The following is a 25,472-nucleotide window of genomic DNA, read 5'->3' as shown; positions in this document are numbered from 1 at the left end:
TGCAAATCTAAGCATGGAATACTGACTCAAGAGGCTAATCTTTCTAGGGAAGGCCCATGCAAAATACAGAAAGAAAAAGAACTTACAAGAGCTACCTCACTGGTACATAACCAGAGACAAAAACACACTACAACGTCTTCCTACAATATATTTCTCTCTTATGTTTACAGGCTTTCCTCCTGGAAGTAAAAGAAAGATAATTCTCCTTTCTCAACACAATTGTTTAGCCAAGACCTTCAGTACAAAGCCAGAGAACCCAACATAATCCTTGATTCATCAACAGAAACCAGACACTAAATGCACAAAAACTCTCTCAGCTACACAAATGGCAAGTTCAAAATTCATAGTTCCTTTGCCAATGCCAAACAAACCCTCTCAAACATTTGCAAACATTTTCCATTTATTTTTAAGTCTCGCTAATTAAATATTTCTACTTTTTCCTGAAAGAGGCACCACAGGAAGATGCAGAGGCCAGAGAAACAATCAACCAAGGAGCTTTTGTCTGCCAGCCTCTGAAAGCAGTCCATACACAGCCCTTTCAAGCACTTATAGGACAATAAAATGGAATGAGGTGCCATGTATCTCCTTAGAACTTGGTGACAATTCTACATAATTCCTTGACTAACTGAATGTGTGAAAAGGGTCCTGTCATAATTATGCTGCATTCCCCAGTGCAAAGTTTAGGATCTAATCTCTGCTGTCTGGTTACATTTACTGCACTGTATTCAGCTGTACTCAGTGGAGGATCTGCTGAAGCAGATGAAGCCTTAACATTGACATGGAGAGAGGAGCACTTGGCTATCAGACACACTGGGTTTGGTTTTGGGGCTTTTAATTTTAAGGAAACAACACTTTTGCACAGCCTATTCCTTTCAGAGACACCGTTAGTCTGAAAAGAAGGTAGTGTGATAAACTCTGCCCAACTTACACAAACCAAGCACGGGGAGTCCCATTTGACCTGAATTTAGAATCTGGTTTTGTCCCAGAAAGCTCTTGTGTATATGATTGCTGTAATCTCTCCTAGCATCTGAGTGTCAGTGCTGATGTTACAGGCATGGCAAAACACTGCTTGGAGATGATGCAGCTTTGGTACAGTTGATGTTACAACAGGGCACAGAGTGTTTCCAGGTTCTCAGCTGTCTCCATCTGCAGCTGGGCAGGCAGCAAAGCTGCTGGCTGACAGAGATTGAGAGAGGTCTCTCTCCCTGCTACCCCTTTCCCATTTACTCCTCCCTTCCCCTTCTCTGCTCCAGTCACACCCATCCATCAGCACTGGCTCTGGAGCTTGTCAGGCTCTTCCTAAGCTGCTTTAACTCAATAACATGGTCATATTAGTGAGGTGTAAATGGCTTCTGGAGGGGCTGATGTGCATCAGCTCTGCCGTAGGATTAGAGATGGGAGCAGAAGCTCTCTGCTAGTTAGCTCACCATCTCCTCTGGAACCACATCACACAAGTATTGAGGAATGAAATCATGTGTAGGTAAGGTTTTTTCAGTAGGTTAGACACTTTTAAGAATTATACATTTTGGATTTTGTGTTTGTTGCGGGGTTTGGTTATTTTTGTGGGAATTTTTGGTTTTAAATCACTTTAAGCTCATTTATAAAGATAAAATGTAGCCCCTGTATACTTGGCTGCCCTGGTAGTGTGTAACACTCCCCAGTAACTCCACATACACCCATAAGAGAAGTTCCCACAAGTCCAGCTTTTGGCAGCTCAGCAGCCCCACTAAAACTGATGGGGCTACTCAGACAGCTCTGTGCAGCACTGTAGGCATCCAAGGAACTTTTCATCAACATTTTCAGGTTTTTCACATGAAAAAAAAAAAAACAACTTTGTTACCCTAGGGAATAAACATTTTTTTTTTGCTAGACCAAGGTTGTAGGTTTTCCCTCTGCCCCCTCCAATCAGGAGTTCAAATAATGTATTTTCAAATTACCTGTTACCCCAAAATCTACAGCTGTTGCTAGAACTCTGGAAGGGGCTGAGTGTATTTTTCTGCATAATGTCAGTAAAGAGAACTCTAACTTTGCAGGACAGATAAAGGAGTTAGAACAACATTATGTATCTTAAAGTTAACCAGCTCTTAATTCAATAGTAAGTTTGTTCACTAGAGAAAGATTTAGAAGACAATGAAGTAAAAATAAATTTTCAATCATTATTGAAAGGAAATTTACACTACCTATAGGAGATAAACAAAAACCAAACCAAACAAAAAAACCCACACGAAACAAACAAAAAAAAAAAGGACTTGGCACAGAATTGCCAAGTTGGTCAATCCTGTCTAGGGCCCATGTGCTCACACCAACATTTAACCTCTTCATTTCAGAAACCAGGACTGCAAAGGGGCAGTCAAGATAACAAGCTGAGCTTCTCCCGTACTTTGATTTTTAAGGAAACTGTTCTGCAGATTGTCATCAGGCAAGACTTGCACGCTGTGGCACCCTCCACAGGGTAAATCTCCAGTTTCTTCTAAAATTGTAAGAAGATCAAAAATTTTGCTCGTTGGAATATTCTGAATTTAAGATTAATTCTGTGATACATGGCAGAGAAGGGAAAAAAAGGAAATCACATCTTAGAAGTAAAACTAGATGACACTAACAATCAACAATTCCTTTAATTCACATACAGAACTGTGGTTTAGTTACAAGTCTAGGCTACAGATAATTTTCAAGTCATGTAGTAAAAAGCCTGGAAAAGTAAAAAGTACTCCTGGAAAACTGTCTCCCACCCAGTAAGACATTGTTTGTTCAGAGTCTCATCTGCTGCTCCACGTGGCCAGCAGTTGACCTCAACAGATCAGTCCAGAAAATCTGAAAAGCCCATGCTGATCTAACAACATCTGTCACAAATTCTGTGACACGGCTTCTTGCAATGATAATGAACTGCAAGTGTCTTATCTAGATTGTTTCTACCTTCTTCCAGGCTTTCATACAACCTCATATAGTTGTCTACCATGATAAATCCCTTGATTTTAATTAAGATTTGAGCTAACCAAGACACCTCAGAGTAAGAAAGCATGCTGCTGAAATGCTTTTGTGTTCATAGCTCTATTTCTTACTGTCTAATTACAGAAGGCAACAAGATGCAAAAAGTAATACAAATTATCCTCTTGGTCCTTAAAGTTAGATTCTAGTAACTAGGCTGGCCAGAATTAATCTCTTTTCTATCACACTTTCTAAAAAAAGGAGAACTAAAGTACCACTGATTCTTTAAACAAATAAAAACTCACCAAGGATACCAATCACTGGAACAGGAACAAAAAACACCCTGAAGTCACCTTAACAAAATGTACAAGTTTAACAATACAGAGGTTACCTAAAGAGCACACCAGCAGTTCAGAATCTAGCTGAAAGTCAGTTCCATGCAATAACAGAAAGGAAAAGCAGGGGAAAAATTGTCCAATGCACTGACACAGTTTAATCAGTGTTGCTTTTGAAAGTACCTGGAAGTTGAGGGATGTGCACACGGCTAACCATAGTTTTGTTCAGAGTGATACTGTATTTATTAGAAAAGGCAAAGAAGTTTCACTTCTTATACAGCTGTAATGTTATACTTTAAAAAAACAATTAGCCCACCCCCCTCCACTGCTCTCCTACTCCAAACAAGCTTGCTTCCATCTACAAGTCAACTATATTCTCTCCAATGCATTCATTTATGGTTTGGCACACACTGCTACTGTGTTTGCTGTCTTCATTCAAAACACTAAAAGCAGTTTGAGTCGCTGATCATATGGCAGGTAAGTTTTTTTTTCAGATATATCCTTTTTGAATATATCCAAAAATTAATTTAAAACAGGAATCTGCTTCTTTAAGGAAGAGACTTCTAAGTTTAAAGGTGATAAATCCTATCGTGGAATTCATATGCACAGCCAGGTCATTCAGTCAGGAAAAGGGGGACAGTAATTAACTTCTTGAATGGGTAATTGTTTCTCAGAAGATGTGAACATGGGATAGATAGTACCTTTAACTTAAAATTACAGAAATTGATAGAAAGGCCCAAGAATTGAACTGCTTTCCCAAACAGAAAAGGCAGCTCCTAAAGGGCTTTTTAGGCATTGAAATGTAACAAAGGTTTTTGCTATTGTAAAACAAGAGATGCTTTCAAGAAGCCCTCCTAACAAGAAAGCAAATAAAGATCAAGGTAAAGCCCTGTGGATGCAAAGAGGCCCTTTCTTTAAAATCTAAGACAGGTTACACTGAACGAGCCACAAGGTGACAGTACCCAGAGAGGCTGCACAAGCAACTTGTTACTCCATGTAATTCACTCTTGTGCCAAGAAAATGGCCCACCAGCAAAACCCAAGAGACTACAGAAATGAAAAGACACTGCAGACCAAGCTTCTGAGTGTCAAATCAAAAACAACAGAAGGGACAATTGGTACAATGCTCCATGTTCCCAAAACATTACATTGTTTACGCTTTTCTACAAATTGAAGCATTTGCCCTTAAAAAAACAACACAATTTATCAAAGTGGAATGGTTCAACAAAGTACTGATTCTCACATGTAATTCTGAAGATGCCATAAAACCCTTGAGGCTGTGACAAGGTGGACTCAAGGAAGCATTTCACATCTACCCTGCTAAGAATTAAAAGGATAATCTGAGCAGCTCTGCTCCCTGTTTTGCTGTAGTGCTCTGCACAAATTTTACCAGGGCACACAGACAGCTGAGAAGCAGGTGACAAGTTGTGTGCCACACAGGCTCAGTAAAAATTTCAGCTTAATACCCATTATCCACTACTGCATTTTCAATTCACAGGGACCTGAACACTTTGCTTGAATGAAACCAATTGATGTGCACCTCATAAGTCTGAAGGAACAGCAACTGTATTTACAATTTAAGTTCCCTTTACATTAAGTCAACTACAAAACTCCTGTTTGACTGACACTATGGTAGTTTATAATTACTGAGTGGCAATTATGAAGTATGCCATAAGTGGATCTGTGTGGCATATTATTAACAGATTAGACATCTATTAACTTGTATTCTTCCCCATCATTTCCTCACCATATCTAAGTATAAAATTAATTTTGAGTAAGATGATGAAGTTGCTCTAGTTTAACATCACATTAGAACATGCAAGTCAATACAAACCAAGTTTGTTTGTTTATTTCTCACAAACTGAAGACAGACTCATGCAATTTTTACATGGCAACACTAGTGCTAAGTGAAATATAAAAACACCCCTTATTGAAACCAAGGGTTGCTATCAAACACAAGTACAGAAACTAATTTTGTAGTTAATTTAACAACTAGCTTTTAAACATAAAGGAGATGCACAGAGGAGTAATTTAATAGGAAATGTGTGCCAGAGGAAGCAGTCAATCTAACTTTTCAAAAGACAAGGAAAACCCACCTCTTCCTTTGAATTCCTCTGTAAATCTGTGTGGAAGTTACAAGTACTGGATTAGCTCCTGGGATAAATACATAGCTTACATATTGTCTAAACAAGTGTTTCTTATTTTTAAAAGCCTTCCAGGATCAATAATATAAGTTGATACTTTATAATTATGCTGCAGTTGCAAGAACTGTGGTTAAATTAGACAGGAACATAGGTGAAATCCTGGTTGTGCTGCACCCACTGACCCAACTCACATCAACCTGAATGAGAGCAGATCATCCTGAGCAAACACCAAACATCTGAGGGATCATTTTGTTTAATTTAAGTGAAGTAGTCATTTAGCCTCCTAAATAGAAGGCTAATTTTTTCATCAATTTTAAGCATACTCTAACAGTTATACTCCTTCTACCAAAAACTCTTAAACACAAAATGTTCAGTAATGAGGGAACCTGCACTTGAAGTCCTCTCCCATTTGGCAAAATCTCTTTGCTATTTTTGAACTCAATTTACATCATTTTGGTGTATTTGGTTTATTTTGATCCTGCTTCCTACTCTTAAGGGAAAATGAAGAAATATGTATGACCAAATCCTGTCCTTGCTGACTTTACTGTGGGACCAAGCCCATGTCTCTCAAGAGGGTGCTGATAATCACATCTTCATTTTTCTTCTCAAAACAACAATAATTGTTTTCTTACAGAATCCAACTATGCTGAAATTCACAAGTTTGTTTCCCATACATAATTCAAGACCTAAGCTCAGTTCTCACTTGTTGCTTTTACATACATGGGGAACCAAAATTTTGCTGCTTAATAAGACTTCACTCTTACATGTATGTCATATCTCAGGCATAGAATTTGTAATGGAAAATACAGTACACTTTTCAAAAGTTTTACACAAATTAAAACAGAAGCTTATTTTTAAAAACACTTCTTTCCCCTATACTCTCCCATATAATTTTACTTGGGATGAAATTAATAAAATACAAACTGTGCCTCTGTATTTTGAAAGACCAAGCATCTACAGAAATAAACCTATTAAATCACTTCTAAAAGCTCACTTGCTTATGCAGAGGTGCACTCTGCTAATCCTTTAATACAACTACAGCAGAAATGAAGCTGTTTCCCCCTGTTTGCTGTGACTTTTTATTCCTGATCATTTTCAGATCAGCCTTCCTGTCCCATGCTATACTGCCCTTCTCTAAATTTGCTGAACCCACCTCCTCTTTCAGCTCTGAGAAAATCTACTGTGCCACTTCCATCATCTATTACCCACAGTTTGCCAACTCTCCAAGCATGTGATGGTCTCAGATACAAACTTCTAATCAGTCATTTGAAACTTGTAAAACATGAGGAAAGCTTTTCTCTTATTGTAGGGAGCAACTTAATCACCTTTTAAATTCTTAGTGTTCTGAAAAGCTACTTACTAGGAATAGAGCATCTTCTATGTTCTATTCAGCATTGCTCTTGAATAGACATGAACAAATGTAATTTTTGCTGTTACTCTACCTCGACCTCCCAATTCCCCAGCAAAATTTGTATTTCTCTTCTAAATCCTATCATATCAACAAAGCTGACAAAATCCATCAATTACACCAAAGCTTTGGTTGGTAAAATCAAGAGAAACAATGGCAAAGAGAAGAAACTTCAGATGAGAATGAAACAGAAATCTTTTCCCAATACTAACAGGCAATGCAACAGCACCATTTTTGTTTCTACTTTTTAATTCAAAGCCTTTTTTTTTTTTCACCATATCCATGGCAGCAGTACATGCTACTATTTTAGCAGGATATAGGTCTGCTGAATTCTGATCAGCACACTGTTTGTTCCAATAGCCTCCATACCCTTAAAATACTGAGACCCAGTATCCTGCACTGACACTTCTGCCTTTCCCAGCTTCACTTCCCATCCTCAAATGTAGTTATGCTCTCCTCCATTTTAAATTCTCAACAAAAAACTCTCACTTGACAAACCAGCTAATACAGAACAAAAACCCTAAGCCTGGGAAGTTTCAGGAAGATCATGGGACATCCAAAATCCACGTCTGCAATGAAAAATTACAAAGAAATTAGAAGAGAATATGGTAAGATACATTTCCAGAAAGTTTCACAGGCAACAGGAGTGTTGAGACTCCAAACAGTGAGCTCCCTGCAGCCCCTGGAGAGGAGCTGGCCTCTGCCCTCTCTTCTCTCTTAAGCTTTTCCATCATCTCAGCAGTTCCACACCATGCCTCCACCTGTAATGTACTGCTGGGCTCTTGCTTGTACAAAATGACAGGTTTTGCCCTTATTAAACATCAACACAATTCATGGTTGGTTGTTTTTTTTTTTTTAATTTTAATATTGACACTATACAAATTATCTTTCCTCTAGTGTTCAAGTAGCTTGAATTGGTTTTGCTGAAACTAAGAAAATTAGGCTGAGGAAGAGTTGCAAATAAAATTGTCCATACTTGGCATGGAAAACTTCAGCCCAAAGAGTTCAGCAATGCTGTAAGCAACTGAGAACAAGGTCTTGTGAAGGAAAACTGAGGGCAACCTTAACTATGATGAACTCTGCTTTCAAGTCAGAAACATACTATGAAATAGGCATCTTATAAACAACATCATTCACTGGTCACAAATTCAGCAAATCTTGAGAGAAACTAGTTCAGCAATTCTCTGATGGAATCAATGATTCAGACTTGAAAAAGAAGCTGCCACCATCTAGTTTCTAGCAGAACATTTTGCCAAGGGAGTCTTCTAAAACAGGTGCTATTAACTACCTATTCATCTAATTGGGCTGCACCTCCAACCCTCCAAATCCACGTGCTGCTAAAAGCCACACTTTTAACCTGCTGCATTAAAACAGCAGTCAGAACAGCAAGGGTATAGGAGCTAAATTTTACAGCCTTCTCAGTGGAAGTATCTTTTTTTCATCACCATATCCCCTCTGTGCTTAAAAAGAATTTTAATCTGTCAAGAACTGTTGATATGACACCTTTTCAAAAGCACTGAATGATTTTTAGATAAATGCTAAAAAAAACCCCAAATCTATAGGTTGAAGCAATCATCTTTTGACCAGATAGCCTGCAGCAATAACTAACTCCATCTGTACTTCCTACAGCAACTAACATTAAATTCAGCACCTGCAAAACTACTATCTAACTAAAACAGAAAGCAATAAATATGGAAAAAGAAATCTGATACTAAGCTGGCACTTGGAAGATGTGAAAGATTGAAATAGAAAAGTTCATGTGAAGACCGTCAATAGGCTCTATATTTAGGAGTTGCTTTTGATGGAAGTATATTCTAAGACCAAAAATTCAAGTCTAAGGATAAAAAAGGTCAATTTGTTAAGAATTAAAGACTAAAATGTTCCGCTCCATAAACCAGGAACAGTTCCTTAATATAGAAAAAAATTCAAACAGCTCGTTTTTCATGGAAATACTACAGCTTTTTCATCTGTTGTTTATTTCTCAAGATTGCAACTTCACTAAAAAGGAAGTTTTGACTACTTCATAGTCAAAGATTATAGTAAGAGGTAAACATAAATTCCTCAGAGAACATATTCATTCTTCATCTGAATTAAAGATTCTCACTTTTAAGGAAAAACTCAGCCAAGATGATCACAGACACAAGGGATGTTGAATACAAAAGGTGGAGGATGGAGGACTACAGAAGAGGAAATAATGAATCATGAGGGATACAAAAAAACAAGTGCAAATCTGAGAGAGAAAACTGTCCTTTCACTTATAAATATTTATTAGGGCTGTAGTAAAAGTAAACCATTCTAAAACTTTGAAGCACATTTTCCCTTGGGGAGCAAAGGCAACTTAATACGACAAGAAAATTCCTCTCTGCTGTTTTTAATTCCATTTATTTATTCACTCTGAAGCACACACTATGGGACTCAAAAGCAAAGTGTGAGGCTTGAAGCTCAGAGTTCACAACATTAAAATTTTACCTGTCAGCAAGGTTACCAGGCCTGCCTGCAACATTTCCACAAAATCTTAGCTTGAACACTGCAACTGGTTTTCAGCCAAACCCTAGCACTCTCTCAAAGGTTTAAGTAAAGATAATAACCAAAGTTAACACCTATTTTACACCCTGTATTCGAATGCTGACACTACACACTAAGAAGTCCTAAAAATGTCTTCTCATTCCAGTACACTCCACCTCTGTAACTCCCAGCCCTACAGAGATCCCCCTAACTATTGCTAGTCCATGGCTGAAAGATTTCTGGATCACTTTCCAGTTCTTCTCTTGTGAGGGTAGGAGGCACCAGGAAATGTTTATTCTTTCCAGCAGGAGTTGACACGTTTGGTACACAGGAAAAAAAAAAATCTATTTGCTTTACAGCTTGACTGGTCATATTAACTGTACTAAATAAAAGCAGTAAGTTGTGTTTTCTATTCACCACTTTCCACCTGTATTTCTACAGGCTGCTTCAACCAAAAGTGACAGGGATAAGCATGGAGGGAGTCAGATCAGGTTCCAAGGTCAAACTACATCTCACTTTCAAAAATGAAGGCAACTGCCATGTTCTATTGTAGTCTCTTAAAACAATTTTCTATTGGGACAAAATTATCACTTCTTAAGACAACAAAAATAACACTCCCTTTGCCAGATTTCTTTAAAAGCAACACTCTCAGAATTGTCCATGAAATGACAAAATCCTGCTGTGTTCCAGCACATTATCTTGGCTGAAGATTCTTCAAAATTCTTTTATTATGCAAACTTTAGGTAACAAAATTAGAAGAAGATTGGGGGAGGTGATTAAACAATTTATTTTTTTTTTAATATAATCACTGTGTCTTCAGTATTTCTTATTTAGTGGTTAAATTATACAGTAAGACAGACACTGTCCTGAATAACAATGCTTTAGGAAATCTCCTAAATTAACTGAAGGAGAAATAACTAAATTATTTTGTGTATCCTGCCATTGGACAGGTTTTGCTGAGCTTTCATCTAAACAGGATAGATACCATCACACAAAGATAAGCTGAGTGTTAATCACAATACACAGTTTTACCATCCCTCCTCTCAATCTCACTCCCCCAACAACATCTCTGAAGGGAAAAGTTCCTGCTACTGGGTACAGCTTGTTCCCCACTAGTAAGAGAAGAGATGTGTCACTGCCAGGACACAGCCAGAGCACAGAATTTTGGTAATTCACAGCAGCAGTACAATTAACTGCAGAAATATGTATTGTTAAGATTATCTGTCTAAAGGCATTGAAGTAATACGACCTCACCATCTGAGCTGGCCATTTCAGTGGCAAACAAAACAGCCCCTACAGAAAAGGAAAAATCCCACAACACTCTCTACCCAAGAAGGTACTTCCTAAAGTAATTTCTACTTTTCTTCTGGAATATCTCTCCCTCCAGTAAAATAGATGCAAGTGTTTTGGGCAAGTCTGACAAACCTACTGAGGAGTTTTAAAATACTGTTCATACTTATTTCAGAATATTTTCCCTTAAAAGCAATGAAACAAGACAGTACCTATAAACAAAATGAAATATTTTACAGCAGCATAATACCAAACTGCTTTTTCATCTAAAAATATTCAATTTTCTCCCAGTACAAGTCTGAAACACCTTAGTTTTAACATTTATTTGAAGAGGTCTGTAAAAGCAAAAACTTATGTAATTACATAAGTGTATGCTAAGCACCTAAAGGCAGCATTATAATGACTGTACTTTCCTTTTTCAGCCCATCTTTGGGAATTCTGGCTCATTCTGTAGATGATACTACATTGGCAGCATCAAAACTATTGCTGAATTCCATATCAGCTTTTAAGAATAAAGCAAAGCTTTTTCTTCCCAAGACATATGTGATTATAGCAAATAGTTTTATAAAACAATCCATTTGTAGAGAGAGCAAACTCTTTCTAAATTTTTTTTTGTTTTGTTTCAGGAGCAAGGAAGGTTTTAAGAGGAAAAGAAAGGAAGGGAGGGAGCCTTAACAGATGAAATCATCCCATCTCCACAGTTATGTTCAGGACAAATCTAACATCACAAAGCTAAGGGAGAAAAACAAGCAAAAGGAGTGCTGCTTGACTTTCTGCAAACTGGCTGCTTGGGACACTACAGCTCATAAAAGTATATTTTACCCACAGTTTCTGTTCTGAAGCAGGTCTCCAAGGCAAGACTTCACATCTGAATCATAAGTATAAAGACTGAAGGGATTTTCCTTTAAGGACTTAAGGCAATAAGGCAATTCAAACTACTATAAAACCCCGCATAACTGAAGAAATTCCTCTGGTGGTTTATGGCTTCAAATTTCCAAACATCTGAGCTGCTGATGCCATGCAAAATTTCTCTGTGTTACAAGTAAAGAGCTGCAAAACCACACTGACAAAACTACAGGACTTAATAACGCAGAGTTAAAAACTTATTATTAAAGGCCGAGCTCAGCAAAGAATGTAAACTTGGAGATTTTGCTGATTTAAGCTGGAATTGCTCCCTGCATAACACACGTATGTTTAACTGTCTGCTGGACCAGGACTCAAACTTTCTGAAGTCTGCCACCTATGTGCAGTATTCACCAAGGGCCTTTACAAAGTCTCAAGTGTGGTATCTAAAATTCAACTCGGAGGAAAATGTATTGTCTAAACAGCACGGGAAGAGGAGAAACTGAATCTTGATTTCAAACAAATTATCCAGGTTATAAATCACTCAAATCAAAGTAGTGGGCCAAAACAGGACACAGCTTCATAGAGAAAGGGAAGCCCAAAACAAGCAGCAAGAACACCCCATGCTGTTGTTAAAACTAAAACCACTGCAACAAACAAACAATCCTGCCCTTGTTACTCCCCTGCCTAAGCTTATTTCTAGTCAATAGCATTTCTGCTAAGAGCCAGATTTATGATTCATGTACATCTGCCACTCGAAGAACAGGAAAAATTGACTGCCTTGAAATACTAGAGAGACGATTGTAAATGCCAAAAAACCAAACTGAAAAAAACCAAAACAAAACCTTAGTACCTAGGAATATTTTTAAGTTTGCTGTATCTTATTCGGATTTTGGATGTTTGCTGCAAATCAGATGGGTTTTTTTTCCACCATCATATGATGCAGCTTCAAAAGCCTTAGGACTCTAATGCCAGTGGAACCAAAATTAACATGCTAGGTCAAGTTAAGGTAATCGCTCTCCCTTATTTTTCAAGTCCCTGATGAATGTTTTAATAACAAGTTTGGTATTCTCTCCCCAACGTGCAATTTTAAAAATATACAGAAATGTATCGTAGAGGGTTGCGATGAACTTTGCTTCGTGTTTCTGACAATGAACTGAGTCTTCTCAGATTTAGATGCAGCACAGCGGATAAAACCTTCACTATCTCCCTTTCAGCAATGCCAGCATCCAGATTTTCATTCACTCGAGTGTTTCCACACAGTACAGTGCAGGAGGAAGCCTCCGAGGCAGCTCCTGAGAGCGGGTGGAAAGCAGGGAGCAGCCGAACCCAACTCTCTCCGGTAACTCAGGATGTGGTGCCACGGCCAGAGTTCCTTTTCTCAAAATCCCCCGTGGGAGGAGCCACGCTCGCTACCAGGTTCCAGCGCCGAATTGCCTGCCCCCCGAACTCAACTTATCGTCCACATTTTCCTCAGTAAGCCCTTAAAAACCACGCGAACCAGCCAGAAAAGGGGGGTGGCGAGTTATCGGAGTGAGCGCCCGGGCCAGCGAGCGAGAGCCGAGCCGTGAGAGCGGAGGAGCGATTCCTGCGGCGGGGTCCCTACCTGGCAGCACCGGGGGCACGGGAGGACACGGCGAAAGGGCAGAGGGCGCGGGGCAGGGGCCAAGGCAGGGCGGGCGGTGCGAGCAGCGGCACCTGCAGCCCGAGGGGAGGGAGGGAGGGAGGGCAGGCTCGTACCTTTGAGCTGGGGCAGCGGCGACAGCTCCACCGGGCTGCCCTGGCTGCGGAACTGCGAGGAGCCCTGCGAGCGCTTCTGCCTCTGCGCCTTGCGCACCGATTTCCGTGTGAAGCCATCCACCTTCTCCGCGGCAGAGATGGCCGCCGACATGGCTGGGCGGCGGGGCGGCTCTCCACGAGCATATATTGCACCGGAGGGAGAAGCGGGCGGGCAAAAAACAAAGGGGCTTAAAAAAAAAAAAAACCAGCAAAAAACCACCACCAAAAACGAAGTCCTGGCTGCCCTCACACAGAACACCGGTGAGGAGCGGAGCGGAGCGGGCTCTGCCGGGAGCTGGGGAGGCTCCTGGGTCGCTCCTCAGTTCCTGCTTCCCTCGCCGTTTCCTCCCCGCGCGGAGCCGGCGGGGGAGCGGAAGGGGGGAGGAGGAGGAGGAAAGGGAAAACAAACAAACAAACCCAAAGACAACTTTGCCCGGCGGGGCGGGGGCGGGCGAGCGCCAAACTTTCCCTCCCGGGGTCCCGCTGTCCTCAGGGCAGGCGCGGCGCGCCCCGCCGCGGGACGGGCTCGGCGACGCCGCTGCCGCGCTCCCGCCTCGTTCGCTCCTCGTCCCCTTCAGTCGAGCCCGCTGTCATCGGCTGGACTCGCCCCCGGGCTTCAGCCGCTCGCTTCCACACGCCCTTTGACCCGCCTTCAGCTGCCGCCGGGCGCTCCCCGCGCCTCCGCCGTCATCCCGCCTCGCCGCGCTCCGCCGGGGGCCGCCGCGCGTGGCGCCGCCACAACCCCGCAGCCGCCGGGCAGCGGCCGCGCAACTTGGCGGAGCGAGCGGAGTTGAGCGGAGGGAGGGGAAGGGGCGGGGCGAGGGCGGTGGTAGCGGCCGCGGTTGGCAGCGCCAGCTGATTGACGGCGCGGAGTGACCAATAGGAGAAGAGGAGAGCGGAACGCCCCCCACACCGCCCGCGGCGGCCCGGGGAGGACGCGGGAGTTGGGCCGCGCGCCGGGGACCGGATGATTGACAGGCGGCTCGTCCAACCGAGAGCGGGAGAGGCGGAGTGGGCGGGGTTTCGCGGCGGGGGAAGGGGAAGGGGCGGGATGGCGGGCGGGGCGCGCGCCGGCCAATGCGCGGCGGGGAGCGGCGGAGCGGCGGAGCGGCGGAGCGGGCACGGCGGGACCGGCGGGACCTGCGCTCCGGTGCTGCTCGGGGGCACCGCAGAGTGCTTGACCGGGAGCCGGGAATCACAGCAGCGCTCCCAAGCGCATCTCCGTGCGACCTCCCCAGTGCTCCCGACTCCTTTTTTTATATTTTTTTTTTCCCACTCTCCCGACGCCTTTATGCTTCCCTTCCATCTCCGCGTGGACTCGGTTTTTTGTCGATCGGTGTTTTCCTTTCGGGATTTTCCTCCCTCGCAGCCGGTGTGGCGGGCTGGAGGAGCCGAGCACGTGCGGCGCTTGCAGGGATGGATGCGCACGGAGAAGCTGATCCTGCTGCTCCGCCCGGGATCAGTGAATTGGGCTGTGGACAAGGAGAACTGCGGCCGCAAACCCGCCACTGTGCGCTGCAGGGAAGCCCGGAATAGAGGAATCCTGTGCAGTGAATTCTGTGCTGTCCCATTCCCATATCCAATTCCCCCTCCCCCGGCTAACACGTGGGATGCCTCACCTCGTGGCCATTCACGTTTTATGCGCATCAGCACATTTCTTTTTACTGTACAGTTTTGGATACCAATTCAGCAAATAAGTATTTGTAGTATTTTAAGCACACGCTCAAGTTTCAGTGGCTGCGGTAGGGCATAAATACAGTAAGATCACCATAAGTGTTTGTAAAATGCCTTCGTGAGTTGGACTTTAATCTTTGTGTGTAAAAACCATAAATCAAAAGCCAAATGATTATAGCTTTATGAGAACATAAAATACTAAGACTGTGGAAGCCTGTTCGGTGGAAAATTCTCTGTTTCCTTCCGTCTCTTTTTCCTTTCTTCTGTCAACACAGTCTCTAACTTGTGCTCTTCTCATCTTCTCTGCTTTTGGGAAATAATCTTTAGTAGAGAGAGAGTATGGGCCATTCACTTAGGAGTGTTGGGGTCAATGATCCCTGTGGATCTCCTCCAGCAATAGCCCCTACCTGCTGAGCTGAGCTCAGAGAATCCTCTTCTGTACACTTTAGATTCAATTGTGGATACAACATATCTAGAAATTATAGAGTACTGGTATAATATACTTTCATCTTTCTTGTAGGTGTTGTAAACTCTTAATTTCTTTTCATTACAAAATCCATTTTACAGACAACATAGTGATCTTTGGGCACTTGTCCTTTAAGCTGCCGGCTCCTGTATTGATTGCATTAAAGGAAATCCTTGCATTCATTACCTGGTTAATTCCCACTTCATTTCAAGGCCCAGAGCTCCTGCTGAGAGATCACTGTGGCCAAGCCCCTGTGTCGGTGTGTTCCTCTGTTCCTGCCTGCCCTCCAGCAGCTGTCATTTTCTTCTGCACCCATTTTTAGAAACTGACACTGCCCAACATGTCCCGTGTAGTGTATATTGGCAACTCAAGCCTTGCTGCCAGTTCCCAGGGTAAAAGAGTCTACCTTAGAGTTTCATCAATATGTCAGAGTTTGGTAAGGATGCTTTATGCAAGTTCTAGCTAATGTAAACATTTTTTTCATGAGATTTAAAATGTTTTCTACAAGGTTGATTAGGCTTAGAAATGCTGTTTGAAAATGTGCTGTAAAAAATCTGTTGGCAATCAAAATTCATTACACCAAGACCTCCATAAATAATAGGTGTAGTCTTGCAATGATGGGATTTTCATATTGACTGTACTGAAAGATATTTCACACTGCATCTTCATGTATCATTTGTAAAAGAAACATTGGTGAAATGAGTCAGCTGCAAAAACTGAAACTTTTATTCTCTCAAATAAATGAGAAGTACTTTTAGCCATTGAGTTTTCTTTTGCCTTTTTAGTACAACCCTTCTGTTGCAGAAAAGAATGAGCAGCATCTCTGGTGACCAGCTACAAAACTGAAATGGTAACATTTGCTCTAAGTTACACTTGAAGTCAGTGGAAGTACATCAATGTATGAAATCATTGGAACATACAGACCTGTGGGACTGGGGTGTTTGGAGGTAAAAAAGGAAAGTGAGAGCTGTGAGTGGCAGTCTGAAATAACTGTGTTTGAGAGGGCTAGAGACTGCCCTTCCCCTCTTTCTGCACCTAGTGCTTCCTGCACAGCTGTGGGAGCTGCTCTGAGCCAGCCTCTGAAGCCCCTGGCTTGCAGAGGGTATTTAGAGGCACACAGGGACCATGCCAGGTTACAAGCTGCTGGCTCCAGATTCAATTCATCCAAGTCCATGGTGTCCACAGAGAATGTTGTGAATAGTAATTTTATGCCAAGTTATTCCTACTCCTGAATCAGGGCCCTCAATATGCACTGAAGCCTTGATTCTGCAAAACCTCTCTAGCATTTCTCTAGCTTGGAAGAAGGCTCATTATCATTCATGATCATTATTCAGAATGGAGAAGCAACATTCTGGAGCAGATTTTACTGAAAGTCACATTCTTTTTACCATTCTTTTCATTTAGTCCCAGAGGATTATTTCCTGCACTTTCTTATCATCTTTTTACCCAGAACAGAAAACTTTGGAAAGGTGAACAAGAACATGACACATCATTAACTTGCAGAATGCTGGCCAAGCTGGCTTGCAAACCTGGCGCTTCAAGTACCAGGTTGCTACCAGATTTTTGCTGTGGGGAGTTGTCTGGCTGCCAGCAGATGAGGAGTTAACTACAGCTCTGCTTTCCCATTCTTCTATACAGATGCTTGGAGGCCAAGCTGCCAGAAATCCAGCTCTTCTCAGAGACAGTGGGAGGAATGTTGTAGTAAAGAGGATGCTCTAAGTGGGTGAACTCTCAGCCAAGGTTTGTGGAGAAAATTTTATTTTCCCTCTCGAAAATGAAAATGAAAAGCCCTGTGGACTGCAACTGTGCTTATGTTCACTGCTGCACAACCCCAGCAGTTTTTCAGGGTTTTTCATAGAATGTCCTGGGCTGGAAGGGACCTTAAAGATCATCTAGTTCCAACCCCCTTGCCATGGGCAGGGACACCTTCCCTTCACCTAGACCAGGTTGCCCAAAGCCCTATCCAGCCTGCCCTTGAACACTTCCAGGGCTGAGGCATCCACAATTTCTCTGGGCAATGTGTTCATCTCTACCCTTATAGTGATCAACTTCCTCCTAATATGTGATCTAAATCTACTTTTTTTCAGTTCAAAGCCACTGTCCCTTTAAAGCCTTGTCCTGTGTGCCCTTCTAGTAAATCCCTCTCCAGCTCTCTCTTAGACCCCTTTAGATACAGGAGGTGCTCTAATGTCCCCCCTAATGGAATATTCTCTTTTTCCAGCCTGAACAACTCCAACTCACTCAGCCTGTCTGCAAATGAGAGAGGCTTAGTCCTAGCTTAAAGTACTTTTTAGACTAATGTCCCAGTAAAACCAAGTGAGATATTCACCTAGTTCAGGATAAATTGTATGTTTACGTGTTCTGTAGGCTGCATTGGGTAGTAGATGCCTAGCATAAGTGTTCCCAAGTCTTCTGCTTGATAAATCCTTGAATAATACAGCATTAGTTATCTCAGGGCCATCTGTCACCTTCCTCCCAGAGCAGAATTTGAAATTCAGGGACTAGAATTCAGAGATTAGTTGGCAAGATCCTTGTAAGGGTCCTGAGTCTGGCTTCCTACAGCATCTCTACGAAGACATCATTACAGTCTTTCCAGGTAAAACCATGTGTATGGGTATATGCAGACAATGGATTGTTAAAACTAGCTCTGATTCTTGTTGTGATTTTTAAAACCTTTGAATTTAGTCTTCTGTCAGACAATCCAGTGTGATTATCATGCAAATAAAAAACGTATTTTAAGAATTTTGTACACACAGGCAAAAATACACTGATTACTGTAACTGATAGTCTAATGAAAATGTATCCCAATTTAACTCCTTAATTCTGCCTGTGTCTTGAACTGTCATTTTGGGTGTAAGCAGAGCTGTGTGAGAATTCAACAGCCATCTTTCTGGCTCAGTAAGATTCAAAGCATCCCTTAGGGACATAGGTTTACAACTAAGCTTTCAAAGTCAGTTAGCATCTTTGGCATAATGTTATTTCCTTAGCAAAAATCTACAGAACATGAACATATGTGTATTAATTAATCTGTTCTCTGTGCTGAAGATTTGTTTACATTTTATATATATATATAAAATGGGTAAAGATCCTCAGCTAGAGGATTCATACGTATTTTTAACATAACAAATGGTACCTGTATTCACTGAAATACAAAAATGACACCAAGCCCCACCAACCAGCTGCCACTGCCAACAACAAAAAAACACTGGAGCCTTTCTACTACCTCTTCCTACATGCTTTTGTCTGTGGCAAATCAGACCCTTACAAATGCCCATGAGCACTGTCTTCAGCTTTAAAGATTGTTCAACACAGAATTTGGGAAATAAGAGGGAATTACTTCTGGTATGAAATACTTGCATGTAGAAAAAGAACACCTGGAAGCCTGAGTTCTTTCAGGAGTAATTCCTAATGCTCAGTGAAGGGAATTAAACAAACAGCAAGGTTTATTCTGTCAGCTTCTTAGCAGGCTAACAAGAATTACTGCATGCTAAGAATCAGCTGAATTAATGAATGCGGCAGCCAGAAAAGTACAAAACATGGCCAAGAGTTGCAAAGCATATATATATATAGGCTGCTGTGAAGAGAAACTAAAGGATAGGGAAAATCTGTCCCTAAATCCAAGGTGGAAAGGCTTTGCTGTACCAGGGTTTCCAAGCACTTTGATGGTGTAAATTGTAATTCTGTAAATAATTGTGTCTGCATCTAGAACTGTAATTCTATTCCCTTGTAGTTCTATTTTCCTTGGGGAATAATAGCAGAAAAGTATTTTTATATTTTCCTGTGTCTCTGCTGCGATTTAGCAACTGCAAACAGAGCCAAGTCTGCTGAGCAGCCAGCTCTTCACTGGTGACTGGACTGGCACCCCTTGAACCAGGCTCAGATCCCAAAAATACCTTTCCAGCAGCATTGTTTAACCTCATTTAGCAAAACCAGAATGAGTGATACTAGTACAGTAGAGTCCCAAATATTGATTTAATTAAAATCAACCCTTCCACTCCCCCGTTAATGAATGAAACGTCACATGCCCTTGTGGATACTATTGATTTGTTGTATGGGTTACTAAGTTTTTGTTGTTTCACGTTTTCAAGTGTTTTCAGAGCTGCAAGAGACTTAAAAGAGACATCTGTAGCTTTTATGTAGTAACATGATTTCCAGAGCTGGATTTTGGGGGGAAAAAATTTAACAAGTAATACTTGAAATAGAGTGGGGGTAAGCACACCGGAGAGATTGATGTGAGCTGTAGAGAAATGTCATGGTATAGTAATTTACTCATTTGTCGGTGGCATCCAGAAGTATCTATTTTAGATGGTCTCAGTGGTATTTAAAGGCTGTTTCTCCATGTTAGGGCTCGAGTACCTCGGGGGAAAGCGCTGCCCTTCCTACAGCGGTGCTGGCTGGATGGAAGCGCGCAGAGCAGCGCCGCGATCTTTCCCTGTTAGATGAGCTGGGACAAAAGGCAGCGGGGCTCCCCGGTGCCCCGGTGGAACGGGACCCTCAGCCAGAGCTGTTCCTGGGCAGGATGGAGGGAGGAGCCCCTTGGTGCCCTTCGGCTGGCTGTCCTTGCGGGGCTGAGCCCGCAATCCCCGCGCTGCGCTCCCCTAATCCTGCCCAGCCTGCGCCGCGCTTCGCCTTCCCCTCCGTAAATTGTTCTTTTGTTTTGCAGGCTTTACCCAACACGGTTTTATTTCATGTGACTGTGCTATTTATGGAGGAGTAAATATTGCCTAGGGTCTATTTAAAAAGGCCAATGACCTGGATTTTTTTCCATTTGAATTATCTCCAAGAGTCAGACGCGTGTAACTACTGATCCCCCCCCACCCCTTGTTTCTGTACACTGCAATAATTTCTAGCATCTTAGATCCACACCAACTAAAAAGACAAAGATTTTGAGTGAAATAAAACTGCGTGTGGTATGAATGTGATCAGACAGTATGTGACCTTGCCATTTTTGGAAGAGCTGGATTCCATCCTGATTTACCAGTTAACAACACAGCATGTTTTTAACCTCTGAATATATGCCTTTTTGTGCTGTTGTAGTAATTTGAGTTCAGAACTCTGGTTTGTTCCTTTTATTGTTGTTTTTACAAAACCAATTATCAAGTATATTTTCACAAATTATAAGTTAATGAATAAACAAGCCATGTTTTCAGAAGGGGATGATTTAAATAGGCAGATGTTCTTCTTGCTGTTCCTGCAATCTAAATAACAGTATCCCTTTGCTACTGAAGAAAGAGAAAATTGAACATTTCAGGGGAAATACTGCTATATTTTCACTTTCAAGAAAGAGCTTTGTGAATGCAAACAGGTAGCCAAATATCTGGAATATTAAATAGATTTGAGTATTCTTTGAAGTTGATCCAACTTTTTTAATATGTTTTTTTTCTTAAGAGTATACAATGAGTTGATCACAGTAGTAGAGTGGGCTTCAAACTAAAATTTTGCTGTAGACATATTTTTCTTTACCCAGTCATGTAAAAATATGAAAGGATAGATTTTTTTTAACTGAATGTCATTCAATATATCTGTTCTAAAGTTTGTGGTGTTTACCATGTCATTAAAAGGCACCCTGGCTCCAGTGCAAAGCTGGCTTCAGAAGTCACAACTCACTTTTTCCCTGGTGAAGTGGAGCAGGTGGAACAGGGATGGGATTTCCTCAGGCTGGTCTTACTAACATCACACCTAATAGCATTTCTTCAACATTCCATCTTTTCCTGGGGAAGGAGCACACAGAACAACACATAATTCAGTGTCCTGGTGGTGAAGATGAATCTTCAGGATTATTCTGGCATAAACCACACCACACCACACCAGCCATGCTGCACAAGCTGCCCCATATATATGCACACATTTGTATAGAAATATATATGCATTTACATATACAAGTTCTACCAGTCCTGCTTGAACCTTGGGGAAAATGCTAAGAAGGAATGGCAAATCTTCTTGCCCTGCTGATGTCTTAGGAGAGACAGTTAGTTCAAGGAGTTGGGGAAAATATTCCACATAGCTATTTGATACTTCTGCAAATGAAACAAAACTGATTTGTTGGAAAAGATTATTTACAGACAAAAAAAAAAGCCTTTCTGTAAGGTTTTCCATTTAAGCCCACCACTTATGACTTCAACCTTCTCATTTTTAGTGGTCCTTTTCAAACATTGGAGTTTACCAGCAGGTTATTTCACACTTTAAAAGGATGTTGTCTTCCTTGAGTAAAAATTGTTAGTGTGAAATGAACTGCACTCAGTGACACCTACAGCCTCCACTAAGATGACAAGTACAGTGCTGTTTCACTCTCAGTTGTAACATGTCTTCAGTTCTTGTTTGTATTACCTAACAGATTCTTTTAAAAATAAATTAGCTAAAGCTTTAATTAGCCAGCACTGGTCAGAACAGATCACAATGACTGCATATGCTACTTCACCTGTCTCTTTGTTAAAAAGTTGGCAACTTATAAGAAAAGAAACAATTCAAACTGTTTTCTGACTTAATAGACCTCAGAACTGTCTGTGGTGAAGCAGAATAATTGTAATATAACTGAGCACCTGCTAGTTCCCTTCTAGATTATTAAATTATATGCATGTTTTCACACGGGGGTATCTCAGATTCCCCTTACATTTTTCCTTTCCTTTAAAAACTGGTGGCCAAACTCCAGGGTTTGAAAAACACAGAACCACCAAAGTCATCAAATCCACATTGACATAAAATGTACTGATGCACATCATTAAGGAAAAACACCTCAAATGAGCCCAGAAGTCAGATTTTATAATTAAAAACATAAGTTTCCATTCTCTGGAATTTTTTTTATTTTTTTATTTTTTAATATTAAGCTTTCCTTAAAAAATGGTCTTGAAGTTGGTTCCTGGAAAGTAAAGCCATGGTAGGCAGCAGAAGTAAGAGCTGATGTGTAAGTAAAGCTCAATGCTGTTCTAAGAGGATCAGTTCTAAACTAATTTCTACAGTTTCTATAGTTAAAAATGTCTTCCAGTTTTATTCAGTAAAGGCACAGTCAACTATCTTTTTTCTCAATTACTCTAATGGATAGAAGATGGGATCTCTTCCTGATAACTTTTATTCATTTCACTACATTTCCAAAGCAAAGCAGACAAATTGGTACACTAGCCATATATATTTGATTTCTGTGGTTCATATCTCTGAATGTATGTCCTAGATAAAAAATTATTTTCTGTCTTTCACAATTGCTACCACAGAGATTTCAGAGGATATATGAGTTCTTGGCTTTTTGAGATAGAAATGTCTTTGCTGTAGTCCAGTGTTGAATGTATTGCTGTCTACACACATAATTACTAAACACTACAAAGCTATTGTGACTGAAATGTCTTTAGTATTTGTTTTCCCTGTCCAACAGGGCAGTGGGGATTTCAAAAGCTTTTGTTTCTGAAGCTTTATGGTTTTTTTGGAGGGGAAAAAAGGAAAAAATCAAAATCATCATTACCCACATCTTACTTAAATATCTGTGTTAATTGTCTTGGCTGGTCAGCTGCTGCTTGTGAGGTGAAAGTAGGCTCAGTCCTGCACTCTGTCTTAGAAAAAACCCCACAAAATATCTCTTTTAAATGGCATTTAAGCTCTATTGGATCCCAGACAGATGAGGTGGCTTGCATGTTCTACACATCTGATGAATTTTGGACAGTGTTTTTGTAAATACCATGTTCTTAATGTGGACCAGGCCTTTTGCTGCTGGGTCTGTACCACATATTTGCCAGAGTGATGGAGAGGAAGAAAGAACAGGAACAGGATTTATGAGAAAACCAGTTGCAGAGGGTCTCACAGAGGGGGAAAAAGGGGAAGACTTATGAGTCTTTCAAAGGTTTTGTGTTGGAAAGAAAGACAATTTTTTGAAGAAGGAGAAAAGGGCTTTAACTGTGAGACACTACAATGACAAAGAAAGGCACTCTAATTTTGAGGAGACAAGGTGAGATGCAGGAAGCTCGTGGATACTCTACAGGAGATCTGACCTATTGCTAAACAATACTGGGGAAAAAACACCTACAAAGCTGGAGCAATACCAAAGGATTAGCAAAAAATCCCTGTCCCGCCACAAAACCTGTTCTCTTTGTCCAGCTGCTCTCCCTTTGGGAAGGGATGCTTCCCTCTTTGTTTCTCACACTTTAGAAGTGGTTGCCACAGCCCAGCCACTTTATGCATTTATTAGGATTATTATTACAGGTCTGAAGAAATCTGGAAATCTGTGCAGATCACGAGAAGAGACTGTCAGCAGTGCTTGTGAGAGTGGGGTTATTTCCTTTATAAGTAGAATATTGGAATATTCTGTTCATCTGATTAATAATAAGAACATTATTTAAAGTATTTTTTCCTTTGTTAGATCGTGGAAAATGAAAAGAGTTTTCATTAATTTATGTTTTCTCTCCTGCCCAGCACTTTTGTGACCATCCTAATTTCTAGTACTTGCTTTGGGCAGCTTTTTTAGCTCCATTCCATTAAGGAAGTTAATCACCTTCACCAAAGATATACTGATTGACCTGGTTGAGGATCTGGCAATTTCTTCAGTTTTTTCTTAAGAAGTTTCTTTATTTTCTGATGAAATTCTATGTAATACTCTCATAGGCCAACTCAGGCTGGGTGTCTTTAATCAAGATTGCATGCTGCTATAATTTGGCTACATCTCAACATTAATTAGGAATTTTGAGGAGTAAATAGTTTTAATACATTTAGGTAAATGTTAATAAACTGGTAAGAAAAGGGATCTTTTAAGGACTAGTTAACCAGTAGGAGCAAAGAGGCTTCACTGAGTTCAATTTGTTTATTGTTCTGTGAGGGGGGGCAGAAGAAACAAACTGAGATAGGACAGTAAGAAAGGGATCACTGCAGCCACAGAAGCACCAATAGCCTGGCAGTGTTCAAAATAATTTAGAAAGAGAACCTTTGGCCAGATTGCTAGCTAAAAAGGGGATTTGGTTTGTAAGCAAAGCCTGCCTCTTCTGCTGCTTGATTCCTTTTGCCTTCAAGGACACGGGATGTTTTTCCTCCTTATAAATGAACTGAACTGAACAAAGTAATACTGGTTCCAATTTCTTCTTCTACTGAAATTAAATTGTACATTACCAATTCTAGTTAGGAAATGGTTAAAAGAAGCAGCTATTCGAATGGCTGCTGTCCAAAATCAGGAGTTTTCTGTTTCCCTCCCTCCTCACAGTTGGTGATCTGAGGGCACAGACCACATCCTAGTGTGGTTGGTACCATAAGGTGTGATGCTTTCCAGGAGATTAAGATAGCTCTCTCCAGAAAATACTGGTGGGTATAGAGAAGGAAAGGAAATACACATTTCTATGATGCTTTTGAAGTTAGAAAATGTTATTGTCAACTGACTGTAAGCTAGTGCTAGTGTGCTTATCAGATTTCCCTCACTGCCCTCCCTTCAGTGTTAGGGATTAATGGTTTCCAAAGATGGATGAGAAAACACTGGAAAACTGTTTAAGTTCTTTAGTCTTCACCATTGCTTCATGTGAGTTACAGGCTTAAGGTCTAGTTCAACATAAAATTCCAGATAATAATATGGCAGTAGAATTCTGTTTTCAAAATGTGTCTCAGAATGGTAATGTCCAGATTATGTGAGCATCAGAGGTTATGTTAGAATAGTGTCATGTTTCCATGCTATGTCAGTATGATGCACTTGGAATTATCAAATATTAAAATACTGGCTTATTGACAACACTTTTTTGCAAACTTATCTGTGTCGCTGTGACCTTTAACTGGGATTTTTCTTCTGTGGATTTATACAAAGAAGGGAACAGCAAGCTGTGCAGCAGAACTAGAGGGGTCTGATTTCCTTTGGTAGGTGCCTGGGGTCCTGCAGCATCTCAGATTAATGTGGGAAGTGAGGTGGTTCCCTATGACCTCCCTGGTGCCCCAGTGCATGATGTAGGGGAAAAAAATGTAGTATTGTTTGGAAAATAAGCTTACAGAACTTGTTCCTCTTTTTACATAGTTAATTCAGTCTATCGGTGAACAAATTGATTTTCCAAATTTGCCTCTACAGCTCTTTCACTTGTTACAAATTCCTATGTCATGAATTCCTACTTAATCAGGTAATGTGTTCAGCTTATAATTAACATAATTTTACTACCA

The 25,472-nt window shown here is 41.0% G+C and overlaps 1 protein-coding gene across 1 annotated transcript in view; it reads right to left on the bottom strand.

The window, feature by feature from the left end:
* The window catches only part of PPP2R5A (protein phosphatase 2 regulatory subunit B'alpha), a 40,655-nt gene extending 26,618 nt beyond the window's left edge, over positions 1-14,037 (bottom strand). Inside the window, exon 1 of the mRNA XM_079332745.1 lies at positions 13,190-14,037. Coding sequence (XP_079188871.1) covers positions 13,190-13,340 — 151 coding nt within the window. The 5' untranslated portion in view covers positions 13,341-14,037. The remainder of the gene's footprint in view (positions 1-13,189) is intronic.
* Between the last annotated feature and the right edge of the window lie 11,435 nt (positions 14,038-25,472).

This window comes from Erithacus rubecula (assembly GCF_903797595.1).
Source record: "Erithacus rubecula genome assembly, chromosome: 2".
Lineage (NCBI taxonomy): Eukaryota > Metazoa > Chordata > Aves > Passeriformes > Muscicapidae > Erithacus > Erithacus rubecula.
Note: the sequence above shows the minus strand (reverse complement) of the source record. Positions and strands in the feature narration are given on the sequence as shown.